The following is a 16,908-nucleotide window of genomic DNA, read 5'->3' on the forward strand; positions in this document are numbered from 1 at the left end:
AAGTAGAGGTATGGTTTAAGTAGTAGAGTGCCAGCCCTGAGCAAAAACCAAGCAAGAATACAATTACGTGAATTCAAGTCCCAGTTCTGGCATATAGAAACAAATAGCTGAGCTTATTAGTCCAAGTAAAATAGTGTATCAGCCCACTACAAAAGTTACTTCTAGACATTCTTTTATTTTCAAGTTTTTTTTCTTTACAAAGGGAAATGTTTTAACTACTATAAACCCTAATGTAGTTCTAACACACAACTGACAACTGATAACTTTTTTAATATATGCTTTAAGTCTTGAAAAATATAATATGCAAGTCAGGTACTGATGACTCATGCCTATAATCCCAGTTACTCAAGGGCCAAGATCTGAAGACTGAAGTTTAAAGCCAGCCCAAGCAAAGAAAAAAAAAAAAAAATGCCATGAGACTCATCTCCAATTAACTACCAAAATGTTAGAAATGGAGCTGTGACTCAAGTTGTAGAACTCAGCCTTGAGCAAACAAGCTCAGGGACAGTGCCTGGACCCTGATTTCAAGCCCTAGTAGGGCACACAAAATACATAATAACAATGTAATAATCATAATAATAATACATAGAAGTATTCTTTTTCCTCCATTCCCACTTTATTCCCCCCTCTTCCCCCCCTCAGCAGAGCAATGATAGATGGATTTGGTTTGGTGTATATCCTTCCAGCTTACTTGTTTTTGTTTTTGTTTTTGTTTTTGTGCTGGTCTTGGAGCTTGAACTCAGGGCCTGGGCTTGGGCACTGACCCTGAGCTTTTTTGCTCAAAGTGAACACTCTACCCCCTCAGCCACAGTTCCACGTTTGACTTTTTTTTTGTAGTTTACTGGAGATAAGAGTCTCACGAACTTTACTGCCAGGGCTGGCTTTGAATAGCCATCCTCAGATCTCAGCCAGTGTTAGCAAAGATTACCAAGATTCTGGCAGCCAGCTCTTCCTCCTTACTTTTAAATTTTGCTTTCCTATACATATTAATCTATAAATGTATACTCTTGCATGTTCTTTAAATTGTAAAATGGGGAAAGGACCGGAATAAAAACTTTCTTTTTAAGATTCCATGAGTAAGAAAAGTCTGATAACCAAAGGAGAGACTGCATTTGGAAGAACACTACAAACCTCACCACAGAAAAAGATAGCCAGACATGTGGCAAAACAGAAAGGCAACAGAGTTAATTTTTTTAATCAATTTGTATTTCTGCTTGGTGGAATTAGCAGAAACCAAGGCCTCCTCCTCCACAAGGTAACCCAGGCAACCTTGAACTGGCAAACTTAGTTGTGGGTCAAATCCAAACCACCAGAAAGTTTTAAACCCCACTGTAGGAATGCTATGGACCAGTGACTTCCCCAGCACGACAGGTAAGCATTAGACAAGAAACCCATTGCTCCTCATATCACAAAGAGTAGCAAGGAGGTGCCATATTGAGAGTGGGCCTCCTGTTAGAGACTGACATAACTGGAGAAGTTGAACACCCAGGAAATGGTGGCTCATATGGGTGAGCTAAGAAGATAAAGCAACAAGGAACTGTTGTGAAGAAACTGACTGACAGTCAGTAGCCCTGAGCATCACTACAGAAATAACACCAAACCTATAAATAGCAGAGTGCTCACTGCCAGGTGGACCTGAGAGATCGAAGCACAGGACCTGGGACACACCTTCAGGCAGACCCTGGTACAAAACTGAACCAAGATGATATAAGCCACATACATAGATCTATAAAAAGCAATGAAATTGAAAAATCTTCCAAGAAAAGCCTCTGGCAGAATCTCTGCCAACTTCCACCAGACCTTTAACAAAAAACTAACACCAGTACTCCTCCAATATTTCCATGAAATGGATAGGGAAGCATCATACCAACATTATTCTAATGAAGTCATTTTATTACATTCATTCAAAAACTGGACAAGAACATGATAACAAAAGAGGATGTAGACCAATCTCCAATGAACACACACAAAAGTTCTCAATATACTTGCAAACCAAATACATCAACATATTAAAAAGATCAAGCTGGATGCTGGTGGCTCATATCTGTAATCCTAGTTGCTCAGAAGGCTGAGATCTCAACATCATAGTTCAAAGCCAGCCTTGGCAGGAAAGCCTGTGAGACCCACATTTCCAATTAACCACCAAAAATAGCTAGAAGGAGAGCAGTGGCTCAAAGTGATAGAATGCTATTCTTGGGCAAAAAAAACAAGGGCTAGTGTCTAGTCTCTGAATTCAGGTCCCAGTACTAACACAAAAAATAAGAAAAAGAAAAAAATATCATACACCAGGGTTAGAAGTGTGGCCCAGGTTGTAGAACATCAGCCAATTAGGGATTGAAGGATTGCTCAACATAGGTCGATCAATAGACCTGATATAGCACAAAACCAGAATGAAAGATAAAAATCACTTAATTACCTCAATTGATGAGAAAAACTTTGGACAAAATTCAGCATTCTTTTATGATAAAAATTCTGAAGAAGCTAGGAAAATAAGCACTATAACTGAACATAGTAAAGGCTGTATATCACAACCTCATAGTTAACATCATACTAAACAGGAAAAAATTATTCTACAAAATCTATCAGCACTTTGGGCAATGTAACAATAAAATCAACATACATGAGAAAAAACCCCAAAGGGTGTTCTTCTTTATAGCAGCAATAAGCAGGCATTAGAAAAACAACTCCATTCAAAATAGCCTCAAAAACAAACACCTAAGTATAAACTTAACCAAAGAAGTAAAAGACTTTTGTGATTAAAACTACACAACCTGAAATTGAAGACAGAAGATGGAAACATTTCTCAAGTTCATGGAAAACTGACACACTACAGAAAGCAATCTACAGATTCAATATATCCTCACCAAAATCCCAGGTCATTTTTCACAGAAATCAAAGTATTATTCTTAAAATTCATTTGACACCATAAAAGACCCTGAACAGCCAAAGTAATACTGATTAAAAAGAGCAATGCTGGAAGTATCACAGTATCAGACTTCAAATTATAACAAAAACAGCTTGGTACTGCATAGAAACAGACACAAATACCTGCGGAACAGACTAGAAGACCCAGAAATAAAACCTCACAAGTATAGCTATCTGATTATTGACAAAGGAGCCAAAAGTATATTGGAGAAATGACAGCCTCTTCAACAAATGGTGCTAGAAAACTGATCATCTATTAGACTACCTTTCATCCTGCAGAAGAAAAATCAACTCCAAATGGATTGAAGATCATGATATAAGACCTGAAATCTTGATTACTACAGGTCACCTATAGTAATCTGTTTATTGAATAGGATTCCAACTACCCAGAAATAAAAACAATAAAAGACAAATGGCAATAGTACTAACTGGACTGGGGCTGGGAAGGTGGCTCAGTGGTAGAGCGCTTGCCTTGTATGCATGAGGCCCTGGGTTCAATTCCTCAGCACCACATAAGCAAAAAGAAAAAAGCCAGAAGTGGTGCTGTGGCTCAAGTGGTAGAGTGCTACCCTTGAGCTGAAGAGCTGAAGGACAGCGCCCAGGCCCAGAGTTCAGCTCCCCGACAGGATCCAAAAAAAAAAAAAAGTACTAACTGGATACTTGTGGATAACTTGTGGTGGGAATGGGAGGGAATATGTAACTACCCCCCCTCTGTACATCACTTTTATAATAACAATTTTAAAAATAAAAATAAAATAAGAATAAAAAATGAGAATAAAACATTTAAATTTCTGCACATCAAAAAGGGCAATTACTAGAACCAAGATACAGCTAACTTGCTGGGACCTGGTGGCTCACATCTGTAATCCTTACTACTCAGGAAACTGAGGTTTGAGGAGGTTTGAAGCTAGCCCAGGCAGGAAGTCCATGAGACTATTATTTCCATCAGCAAAAAAATCAGGAAGTAGAGGTTGGCTCAGCTTTGATGGAAAAATCAAGCAAGAGCAAGTGGCCCAGAGTTCAATCCCCAGTACTAACATATATACAAACACATCAAAACAAAACAAAAGATACAATTCACAGGATGGGAAAAAAATATTTGCCAAGTATTCAGTGGATATGAGATTAATATCTAGAATAATACAGCAAAAGAACAGATAATCCAATTGATAGGTAAATGAAATGTACAGCTTTCAAAAAAGAAATACAAGTGGCTAATACATAGAAAAAATGTTTGATATCCTTGCATTTTACAAATGACAACTATACTAAGATTCTGTCTCATCTCTGTAAGAATGACAATCATCAAGAAAACAAAAAAAGACAAATGCTGAAGAGGATGATGGGATGGGAAAAAAGGCACCTTCATACACTATTGGTAAGAATGTATGATACTGCAACCACTATGGAAATAAGTATGGAGGTTCCTCAAAAGGCTAAAATAAACCTATTTTATGATCCATTATATCACCCCTGGGCATTCATACAAAGCAAAGTAAATCAGTATATAAGAAAGAGACCTGTTGCCGGATACAGGTAGCTCACACCTGTAATCCTAGCTACTAAGGAGGCTGAGATCTGAGGATCATGGTTCGAAGCCAGCCAGGGCAGCAAAGTCAGTGAGACTGTTATCTCCAGACTCTTAACCACAAGAAAACTGGAAGACTCTTAACCACCAAAAAATTGCACAGTGGCAAGTGGTAGACCGCTAGCCTTGAGCTGACGAGCTGAGGACAGTGCCCAGGCCCACAGTTCAAGCTCCATGATCAACACACACACATACACACACACACACACACACACGCACATGCACATGCACACACGCACACGCACACGCACACACACAGATACACAAAGAGACCTGCATACTCAAGTTTATTGCAACTCTGTTCTCACAACAGATAAACTGTAGAATCAACTGTTCTGAATAACCTGATAAATGGACAAAAAAAACTATGGTGTATATATATACTATGGAGTATTACTGAGCCATAAATGAAAATGGTATGTCATTTGCAGGAAAATGAATAAAACTAAATCACCATGTTCAATGAGATATGCCAAGCTTAAAAAGCCAAATATTTGCTGGGCGCTAGTGGCTCACACCTTAATCCTAGCTACTCAGGAGGCTGAGATCTGAGGATCACAACTTGAAGCCACACAGAGCAGGAAAATCTATGAGACTCTTTCTTTTCCAATTAACTACCCAAAAAGCCAAAAGTGAAATTGTGGCTCAAGTGGTAGAGTGCGTTGAGCACAAAAGTTCAGGGATAACATTCAGGCCTTGAGTTCAAGCCCAAGGAGACAGACAGACAGACAGACAGACAGACAGACAGACAGACACAAACAGACACAAACACACACACACACACACACACACACACACACACACACACACACACACACACACACACACACACACACACACACACACACACACACACACACACACACACAAATGCGGTTGGAAAAATAGAGGAGATTAGAGGGGAGGAATGGAAATATGGTGGAGGACATGAATGAATTTGTTCCAAGTGTACTATGTGCATATATGGAAATACAACAATGCATAATATGAAACCCCCTCATATCACAAATTTGTTAATTCAAAATAAAATAATAACAGTAAAATTACATAAATGGTGTCACTGTATGATTTCACAGATTGTTTTATTTTACTTCACTCTGAGTTTTAATGTTAAAATGAACATAGTTTGTAACTTTTAACTACTCTTAACTATTTCACCATGTAACTATGCTGGATTTTATTTTCCCATCTTCTGAGGGGAACTCATCTTGCATTCAAGTTTTCACTATTATAAATTCAATGTAGCAGTAAACATTCTCTCTCTCTCTTTTTTTTGTCAGTCGTGGGGCTTCAACTCTTGGCCTAGGTGCTGTCCCTCAGCTCTTCTGCTCAAGGCTAGCTCTCTACCACTTAAGCCACAGCACTACTTCTGGTTTTCTGGTGGTTAATTGGAGATAAGAATCTCACGGACTTTTCTGTCTGGGCTGGCTTTGAACCATGATCCTCAGATCCTCAGATCTCAGACTCCTTAGTAGCCAGTATTATAGGCATGAACCACTGGCACCCTGGCTCTCCTAGATTTTTTTTTAAATACACTAGGTTTGGCCTCAGGGCCTCTTGATTATAAGCACATCTGCTGGTGCTCCTCCACTTGAGCTTCTGTCCAACTTTTTGCTAGCTTTCTTCCTTTCCTTTCCTCCCTCTCTCCCTCCCTTCCTCCCTCCCTTTCTTTCTTTTCTTTCTTTCTTTTCTTTCTTTCTTTCTTTCTTTGCCAGTCCTGGGGCTTGAACTCATGGTCTGAGCACTGTCCTTAGATCTCAGCCTCCTGAATAGCTAGGATTATAGGTGTGAGCCAGTGGTGCAAGCTTGCTAGTTATTTTCAAGATGGGGTTTCATAGACTTTTCTGTCCAGACTGGCTTTAAACCATGGTCCTCTGGATCTCAATCTGCTGTGTTGCTAGTATTAGAGGTGTGAGCCATTGGCACCCAGTGTTTCTTTTACAGGTCTCTTTTGTACATGTTGGGAAAAATCTCCTGGGAATAACTAATGTATGTGAAGTGCTGGGTTGTAGGACACATGCATTATCAGCTTCATTGGATTTCTCTCCATTAAAGCTAGAAATCTCTGGGCACTGGGGGCTCATGCCAATAATCTTAGTTACTCAGGAGGCTGAGATCTGAGGACAGCAGTTCAAAGCCAGCCTAGGCAGGAAAGTCCATGAGACTCTTATCTCCAATAAACTACTCAGAAAATGCCAGAAGTGGTGCTGTGACACACGGTAGAGCATTATTCTTGAGCAAAAGAAGCTCTGGGACAGTGTCCAAGCCCAGAGTTCAAGCCTCAAAACCAGAAAAAAAAAAAAAAAAAAAAGAAAGGAGAAATCAGTTTACAAGAGGCTGGTGACCCCCACAGTCTCACATATACTCAGCATCATAGGAGTGTATAGTGCTGGGAATGTGGCTTAGTGGTAAAGTGCTTGCCTAGCATGTCTAGGTTCAATTCCTCAGTACCACATAAACAGAGGTGGAAGTGGCTCTGTGGCTCAAGTGGTAGAGTGCTTGAGGAAAAGAAGCTCAGGGACAATGCCCAGGCCCTGAGTTCAAGCCCTAGGACTGGCAAAAATAAAGAGTTTATAAAGTTTTTGATAATCTGATGAGTGTGGAATGGGATTTATTCATCTTCAATTTGCATTTTCCTGAATGCTGGAGAAGCTTAAACATTTCTTCTATCAACTAACCAATGTATCTCTTCTGTACATTATTTATTATTTGCCCAGTGGGGTTTTCTCTTTTGGTTTATTGGCTTATTTTTCTTAACGCTATATATACAATAGTACCTTGCTTAGAATGGACCCAGACTAGTATATTTAAAATGTGCTGACCTAACTCATCATTCAAAATAAAGACTCGGAGTAAAAATGAACATTATTATGGAAGTAAATTCTGAGAAACCATGGCTGTTGTGTAAACCTTCAGAGGAAGGAATGTATACAAGAATCAATGCCATTATTGTATATAAAGATGTGCTCTGCCAGTCAGCCATTGTTATTTACCTCCAGGGAGAAATTCCATGATTAGATAAAGGTTCCTCTTGTCCTGAAAACTGTAAAACATCTTCACCACCCAGGCACCATCTGCTTCCACCAAAATATCTCTTTCTGCTCGGATATGAGCCACCTAGATGAAAATGTATTGAAAAAACTGTAACACATTACACATTTTTTAAGCTTGTCTTTTAGCCATCTAGTAATATAGGACATCTGGAATTTTAGAGAAAAAATGGAAACACATGTGTTCATGTTCTCATGAAATAGAGAATATCAGGAAATTCCATACTTCCACTTCTGGCTTTTTGCTGGTTAATTGGAGCTAAGAGTCTGTTAGATTTATCAGCCTAGGATGGCTTTGAATTGGGATGCTCAGATCTCAGCCTCCTGTGTAGCTAGGATTATAGGTGTGAGCCACAAGGGCCAGGAGTCAGATGTTTTTTAATTATATATTCTTTCTTCAAGCTAACAAGATTTGATTTTATGCTTTTGAAATTTTCTCTTTTTTGCTGGGGAGAGGGGAAAGAGGGGCAGTCCTGAGGCTTGAACTCTGGGCCTGGGCACTGTCCCTGAGCTCTTTTGCTCAAGGCTAGCCCACTACCACTTGAGCCACAGGACTGCTTCTGGCTTTTTCTGGTGGTTAATTGGAGATAAGAGTCTCACAGACTTTCCTGCCTGGGCTGGCTTTAAACAATGATCCTCAGATCTCTGATCTCTGTAATCCTCAGATTACAGGCCTTGAAGCCAACAGCACTGGCTCACTTTTGAAATTTTCACCATTATGAACTCAGACCAAAAGCATGTAAGAACACATTTGCAAACTGTTCCAGGGTAATAAAATATGATCTACTTAAGACATCACCTTAAGAAGGACTGCATTATTCCTAGTGCAGTAAATGTTGAGATAGCTATACTCTGCCTAGGCAATTTATCTTCCCCAATTCTTTCTCCTTGATTTTTCTTCCTTCCCCTCAAGATTCTTCCTCATTCTCTACCTCTTCAACAGCCCATCAAAGCAAATTCTGCTAGCTCTTCCTTCAAAATATAAACATTTTTTAATCTAATTTAAATTTTGTATTTCATTTTATTTTGCTGTGCCTGTACTGGGGCCCGAACTCAGGAACTGGGCACTGTCCCATAGCTGTTTCACACATGGCTGGTACTCTATCAATCACAGAAGCTCCACTTCTGGCTTTTTGGTAATTAAATGAAAATCTGGGCTGGGAAGGTGGCTCAGTTGTAGAGCGCTTGCCTTGCATGCATGAGGCCCTGGGTTCGATTCCTCAGCACCACATAAGCAAAAAGAAAAAAGCCAGAAGTGGCACTGTGGCTCAAGTGGTAGAGCGCTAGCCTTGAGCTAAAGAGCTGAAGGACAGTGATCAGGCCCAGAGTTCAGGCCCCACGACTGGACCCCCCTAAAAAAGATGAAAATCTGACTGATAAGCTGGGTGCCAGTGGTTCACATCTGTAATTCTAGATACTCAGGAGGATACCAGTTCAAAACAAGCCTGGGCAGGAAAATCTAGGAGATGCTTATGATGTACAATTAATCAGCAAAAAGCCAGAAGTGAAGATGTGGCTCAAGTGCCAGCCTGAAGCTGAAAAGGCTGTGTGAGAGGCAAGCCCCTGAGTTCAAGATCTAGTATCGGCAAGAGTACATGCATGCATGCACACATGCACACACAAACACGTGTGTGAGCACATACACTCACATACCCATAAAAGATGTTTTTTTTGGGGGGTGTGGGAGTTGGTTGTGGGGCTTGAACTCTGGGCCTGGGTTCTGTCCCTCAGCTCTTCAGTTCAAAACTAGTGCTCTACCACTTGAGCCAAAGCGCCACTTCCGATTTTCTGATGGTTTATTGGAGATAAAGAGTCTCCAGCTTGCCAGGGCTAGTTTTGAACCATGATCCTCAGATCTCAGCCTCCTCATAGCTAGGATTACAGGTGTGAGCCACTGGCATCCGGTGAAAAGATTTTGCAATTAGCAAATCTTCAGGAAACAAGTTGTGCTTCTTTGATATGGGATAGGATTGAAAACTGCTGAATGAAACCTGATCCTAATTTTCAGTATATTCAAAAAAGAAATTTTTTCAGAAAGCATTATGTTATAGACTGAGTCTCTCCGTCCTGGGGTGACTTCATTTGGAGATGGGGCCTCTAAGAAAATAATTATGGCTAAATGAGGTAATAAGGATGAGAATAAGGTCTTTAAGAAGAGACACCAGAATTTCTGAGTGTGCTTGCTCTCTTTTTGCTGGAAAGATCAGGTGAGGATTTCAGAGAAGGTAGCCATCTTCAAGCCAGGAAGAGAGATCTCATTATGAACCAAATCCTACCACAACCTTGGCCTTGGAGTTCCAGTCTCCACAATATGAGAAAGTACATTTCTACTATTTACGCCACCCAGCTTGTGGTATTTTGTCATAATGCCCCAAGCAGACTAATGCACAGATTATAAAATTAAAAGGCATTTTAAATAAGAACTGAAAAACACTACATTAGAAAGCTGTCACCAATTAATTAGTAGATTACAATTGGGTGTGTAGGTTTGTGTCTATAATCCTAGCATTGAGAGGTGGAGAGAAAAGGATCTTGAGTTCCAGGCCAGCCTGAGCAACATAATTTGACCTTTTCTCAATAAAACCACAGCAAAAAAAATTAACAGATTACATAAAAACTGATTTCTTCTAAAAAATTCCAATATAAGCACTTACTCTAAAACACTTAATTGAAACTGGGTGCACGTGGCTCACACATGTAATCCTAGCTACTCAGGAGGTTGAGATCTGAGGATCATGGCTGAAAGCCAGCCCAGGCAGGGAAGTCCATGAGACTCATCTCCAATTAAAAAAACCACCAGAAAACCAAAAGTGGTGCTGTGGCTCAAGTGGTAGAGTTGAGCTGAAGAGCTGAGAGATAGTGCCCAGGCCCAGAGTTCAAGCCCACAACCAACAAAAAACAAACAAAAAAAACCCCACTTAATTGTGGTGGTGTTCCTTTGCACTGTAGATATGAAAGAACTCATACCTGTTCTTTTTCAAGCATATCAGCTTTTCTTAATATCTTCATTGCATAGATATGGCCTGTATCTTTCTTCTGGACCAGCCTCACCTAGAAAATAAACTATATATTATAGAAGTAAAACAGTCACACCTATTTGTTCAAGAGTGAAAAGCAGATACCATTAAAGAAAGTAGCAACTTGCCTTTGGTAGCATTCCCAGAATTACATTTTAAACCATTTAGGATACATACCTTCAACAATGATAACTTGAAGAAAAACAGCTTACCTCTCCAAAAGCTCCTCTTCCTATAACTTTCAGAGACTCAAAATCATCCAAGCCCAGTCTGGTCCTCTTGAGCCTTAAGAACTCTGTCTCCTTGCGAGCATGTTGTGATCGACGTAACTTTTTCTATAGAAAAGAGACAATTTAAAAAAAGATTTTAAAATAAAACTGAGGTAAAATATTTTAAATCGTATACACTTGTACAATAATCTAGTTATCATAAAATATTCATTAAACACAGAAAGAATAAAACAATCTTAAAACATTTGTGTGCATTTATCTGTGTTTGCTAATTAATGTTATCTATGTATTTATTTTTTTGTCAGTCTTTGGGCTTGATTTCAGGGCCTGGGTACTGTCTTTGAGCATTCTAACTCAAGCTTGGTGCTCTACCATTTGAGCCAAAGCTCCATTTCCAGCTTTTTGCTGGTTAATTGAATGTAAGATTTTTCTCGGCTTTTTCTGCTCAAGCTGGCTTTGAATCAGGCTCCTCAGAACCTCAGCCTCCTGAGATTTAAAAATGTGGGCCTTACAGAGTATGTGGCCAAGAATCATTTTTATTATTTCACCTTAATTACTCTCAATCTTAATTGAGATGAACTAATCTTGAGATTAACTAAGATTAATCTCATTACAATCATTTTTCACCTATGTAACTCACTAACTTAATTCATAAAATAATTAATGATAAGCTGGGTGCCCGTGGTTCACACCTGTAATCCTAGCTACTCAGGAAGCTGAGATCTGAGGATCACAGTTCAAAGCCAGCCTGGGCAGGAAAGTCTGTGAGATTCTTTTTTTTTTTTTTTTGGGGGGGGGGAGGGGGGGTCCTGTCCTGGGCCTGAACTCTGGGCCTGGGCGCTGTCCCTCAGCTCTTCAGCTCAAGGCTAGCGCTCTACCACTTGAGCCACAGCGCCACTTCCAGCTTTTTTTTTCCTGCTTATGTGGTGCTGAGGAATCGAACCCAGGGCCTCATGCATGAAAGGCAAGCACTATACCACTGAGCCACCTTCCCAGCCCCGAGACTCTTATCTCTAATAAACCACTAGAAAACTGGAAGTGACGCTGTGGCTCAAGCAGTAGGGCACTAGCCTTGAGCTGAAGGGCGCAGGGACAGTACCCAGGCCCAGAGTTCAAGCCCCCCAACCAACCAAACAGAAAAAATAAACAAGCAAAAGAATTAACGAGTTCACATATAATTCTTTCTTCTATATGCCAATTTAATTATAAAACAAAATTAAACTTTAGAAAAATAATCTAAGAATTCTGATAGTCAGAAAATTCTGTCAGAAAATCTACTTTGCTTTAATTCTTATTCCCAAGATGGTTCTCTTACAACTACTAAGATTTATGATTCCCAAATCATAATGTTCTAGTTGAATTTACTTTTAGATAAATTTAAACAAACTTATGAATTGACAACAAATTTCCTGAAAATACAGAATTGTAAGAAACATACATAAGCTGGATGCTGGTGGCTCACACCTTAAATTCTAGCTACTCAGGAGGCTGAGATCTGAGGGCTGCAGTTTGAAGCTAAACCAGGTTGTGAACTCTTATTTCTAATTAATTACCATAAAGCCAAAAGTTGAACTGTGGCTTAAATGGTAGACCACTAGCCACAAGCAAAAAAGCTCAAACATTGTCTAGGCCCTGAGTTCAAGAACCAATAATGGCACAAAAAAAAAATCAATAAAATATTCATCATCACTTTCATATTTGCTTGTACAAAGATTATAAAAATTAAATAACATTGTCAGATATTAGTGGCTCATTCCTGTAATCCTAACTACTCAGGATGGGAGCTGAGGATTGCAGTTTGAGGCCAGCCAGGCAGAAAAATCTGTGAGATTCTTATCTCCAATTAACTACCAAAAAAAGCTGAAATGGAGTTGTGGCTCAAATTGTAGAGAAGTAGCCTTGAGTAAAAGAGCTCAGGGACAGTGCCCAGATGCTGAATTCAAACCCCTGGACAAAAACAAAAATAAAATAAATAAATAACATTAATACCTGAGGGTTACAATTAGAATAGGTATTTATTCTGTTGTTCTAAATGTCACTTTTTCTTCCTCACCAAAAATAATTCTGGGAGGGGGCGGGGGGGGGGGGGAGGGGGGGGAAGAAGAATGGGAAGGGATGGGAAGAGCAAACAAAGGAGGAGGCAACAATGCTTGATAAGAAATATACTCATTATCTTGCCCATGTAATTGTAACACCTCTGTACAGTATTTTCACAAAAAAAAAATTCTGGGGTTTTGATAGTTTTTTTTTTTTTTTTTTTTTTTGGTCGGTCGTGGGGCTTGAACTCTGGGCCTGGGCGCTGTCCCTCAGCTCTTCAGCTCAAGGCGAGCGCTCTACCACTTGAGCTACAGCGCCACTTCCGGTTTTCTGGTGGTTTATTGGAGATAGGAGTCTCACGGTCTCTCCCGGGCTGGCTTTGAACCGCGATCCTCAGATCTCAGCCTCCTGAGTAGCTAGGATTACAGGCGTGGTTTTGATAGTTTTTAATAGAGGTAACACAGAATGAGAAACAAAAAAACAACAACAAACATTGTGAAAAAATTTAAACACCTGCTCATTTTCAACTGGCTCAATTCAGAAGAAGTCACAATGTCCGTAATGGTTCAGAAATACTGCTCTTAAATTCAGCTGAAATTGGGCTGGGAATGTGGCTCAGTGGTAGAGTGCTTGTATAGCATGCCATGAAGCCCTGGGTTCGACTCCTCAGTACCACATGTTGAGGTGTCAATCAAGTGGTAGTTGACCAGCCTTGAGCAAATCAGCTAAGTGAAGCCTTGAGTTCAGTACAGACACAAATACGTGCGCGCGCACGCACGCACGCACGTGCACACATACACACACCACACACACACAAATCAGGCAATGAGAATTAACATAAAAATGAAACAAGCATTATTTTCCTAAGAGATATACAGACTTAATAGGTATGTTCTGGGCTTTAAATCTATAAAATAGTTGCATATAATGAAAGTTACAACCATAAGCCGGGCACCCATGGCTCACGCCTGTCATCCTAGCTACTCAGGAGGCTGAGATATGAGGATCGTGGTTCAAAGCCAGCCCGGGCAGGAAAGTTCGTGAGATTCTTACCTCCAATAAACCGCTAGAAAACTGGAAGTGGTGCTGTGGCTCAAGAGCACAAGGACAGCGCCCAAGCCCAGAGTTCAAGCCCCACAACCGACCAAAAAAAAAAAAAAAAGTTACAACTATATTAATGATAAAAACTAACATTCTACATCAACAGTAAGGAAGATTTTACTTCTTTTTACAAAAAGAAGAAATTAATGGTGTACTCTTTTTTGTTTGTAAGAATTCACAGCCTTAAAAGGACTTTGTTTTCAAATTTAAAACTATCACTTCTTGAAAAGGCCACGTGGTGGCAGTATAGTATCATGTTCGCCAAAAAGCTTTTGCTTTGTTGACATAACAAAGTACAGGCCTGGCCTAGGGGCTCGCATGTGTAAGTAATCTTTAGTTACTTGGAAGGGTGAGATCTAGGAATCACAATTCAAAGCCATTCTAGGCAGGAAAGTCCGTGAGACTTCCAATTAACCATAAAAGGCAAGGAGTAAAGGTGTGGCTCAAGTGGCAGCATGCTAGCCTTGAGTGAAAAAGCCAAGATCAGAACATACTGAGTTCAAGCCCCAATACCAGCACCAACACACAGAATTCAGTTAGTATAGGTGCAGAAACTTGTTTAATTTAAAAAGTCTAGCCATAGGGCTGGGAAGGTGGCTCAGCAGTAGAGTGCTTGCCTTGCATGCATGAGGCCCTGGGTTCGATTCCTCAAAGGGACAGCACCCAGGCCTGGAGTTCAAGCCCTACGAAAGACAAAAAAAAAAAAGTCTAGCCAGTTGTACAGTTTCATAACATGTACTAAAAATCTAGACAGGAATCAACCAAATCAATGATGAGATGATGTTCATTGGAATATCTGACAACTTATATAATGTGGCCATTAATAATGCTTACATAGTTTTGAATACAAATTATACCAAAAAGGAAGAATCATCATTGTATGGATCATGTAATACCATAATGGGAATTAATTACCTGTAATATTATATAACTTCAAAAACAAATTCGATCTCAAGATTTTTGTTTTTTGTAGTATACTTCTTTGCAGCTCAGGTGTCTGAAGCAAATTCAAATTAAAGAACACCAATGAGCCAGGTGCTGGTGGCTCACACCTATAACCCTAGCTAGTCAGGAGGCTATTCATCAACTAGGTTGTGATTCCCAGTCATCTAGCAAATAGTCTACCTTTCTTAGTTAATTATTCTAAGAGTAGCTTTCCACTAGTGCTATCAACTTATGTGACATGTTCACATATATTTATATATACATATAATTTTGTCTTTTACTTGTCTATAATACAAAATTTTCCCATCCTTTAAGATTCAAATTGTAACACCCTGCAGAAGATGGAAGATCTTTGTCCATCAAAATCAACTAATACTTCTTTCATGAAACATTATTTTTCCGATGATGGATAATCTGCAGGGATATTTGTTTGTCTTTTTTGTGCCAATACTGAGGCTTGAACTCAAGGCCTCATGCTATCCCTAGGCTTTTTCACTCAAGGTGGTTACTCTACTACTTGAACCATACCTTCATTTCTGGCTTTTTTTTTTGGGGGGGGGGGTGATGTTCCTAGGGCTTAAATTCAGGGCCTGTTCAAGGCTAATGCTCTACCACTTGAGCCACAGGTCCACTTCTGGCTCTTTTAGAAGTTAACTGGAGTAGTTAATTGTCTCACAAACTTTCTTGCCCCAGTTTGGCTTTGGACTACAATCCTCAGATCTCAGCCTCCTAAGCAGCTGGTATAACAGGCATGAGCCACTAGCACCAGGCTCACTTCTGGCTTTTTGCTGATTAATTGGAGATAAGACTCTAAGCTGGGTGCTGTGGTTTATGCAGTAGAGTGTTAATCTTGAGCAAAAGAGTTCAGGGACAGCATTCAGGCACTGAGTTCAAGCCCCATCACGCGCACACGCACGCGCACACACACGCGCACACACACACGCGCACACGCACGCGCACGCGCACACGCACACGCACACGCACGCCTCACAGATCTGTCTGCTCAAGCTGGCTTCAAATCACAATCCTCGCTAGGTAGTGGTTTCTCACGCCTGTAATTCTAGCTACTCAGGAGGCTGAGATCTGAGGATCTCCATTCAAAGCCAGCCCAGGCAGGAACGTCTGTGAGACTCTTATCTCCAATAAACCACCAGAAAACTGGAAGTGGCACTGTGGCTCAAGTGGTAGAGTGCTGCTAGTCTTAAGCTGAAGAGCAGAGGGACAGCACTCAGGCCCACATGATGACCAAAAAAACACAACAAAAAAAAACCAAGAAAATGAGTCAATCCTCATATCTCAGCCTCCATAGTAATTAGAATTACAGTGTGAGCCACCAGCTCTCAGCATCTGGTTTTACTAAAGACTGCCATATCTTATAGTGTATAAATATTTATGATTGCATTTTTTCTTAATTTTTGGCCATGCTAGGGATGAAACCTAGCACCTTAAACATAATAGGCAAGGTCTATATCCTGAACTATCCCTCCAGAACTATAACATATATACATATTTTCATACCTGCACACACAATCATATGATTTACTGAATGAGACATTATAAAATTTCCCTTTTTAGCTTTAGAGATTAAAATATGATGCACATTTTATTTCATCTTTATTGTGTACTATAGCTTGAGCCTAAAATCAGTATAAGGAAGGAAGGATAGAGGGAAGGGGGAGGGGAGAGAGAGAATGAAAGAAGGGAGGGAGGGAGAGAGAGAAGGAAGGAAGGAAGGAAGGAAGGAAGGAAGGAAAGGAGAGGGGAAGGGAGAGAGGAAGGAAAGAAGGAAGATGGATATGAATGAATGGAATGTCCACTAAGATTAGACATTTTAACTTATTTCTTAAAATGCTCACAATCAGCTGTAAAATAATTTCCTCTTTCACTGGGTTATTATTAATTTGCCTAATATCACAGAGATGGAATTAAAATCTAAATGAACTTACATTCAAATGTAAAAGATCTCCCACTGCTCCATGTAGATATCAAATAATACAAGATTACTGGCCAATATC

The 16,908-nt window shown here is 40.0% G+C and overlaps 1 protein-coding gene across 9 annotated transcripts in view; it reads right to left on the minus strand.

Moving 5' to 3' along the window:
- Positions 1–16,908, minus strand: part of Stk38l (serine/threonine kinase 38 like) — a 143,285-nt gene that overhangs the window by 68,844 nt on the left and 57,533 nt on the right. For all 9 annotated transcript variants that reach the window (XM_070037967.1, XM_070037938.1, XM_070037965.1 and 6 more), the window contains 3 exons: positions 10,793–10,915; positions 10,531–10,614; positions 7,507–7,630 (listed from right to left, as the gene is read on the minus strand). In XM_070037967.1, the coding sequence (XP_069894068.1) occupies positions 7,507–7,630; positions 10,531–10,614; positions 10,793–10,915 (331 nt within the window). The remainder of the gene's footprint in view (positions 1–7,506; positions 7,631–10,530; positions 10,615–10,792; positions 10,916–16,908) is intronic.

This window comes from Dipodomys merriami, unplaced genomic scaffold, assembly GCF_024711535.1.
Source record: "Dipodomys merriami isolate MVZ:Mamm:240054 unplaced genomic scaffold, mDipMer1.0.p SCAF_10, whole genome shotgun sequence".
NCBI lineage: Eukaryota > Metazoa > Chordata > Mammalia > Rodentia > Heteromyidae > Dipodomys > Dipodomys merriami.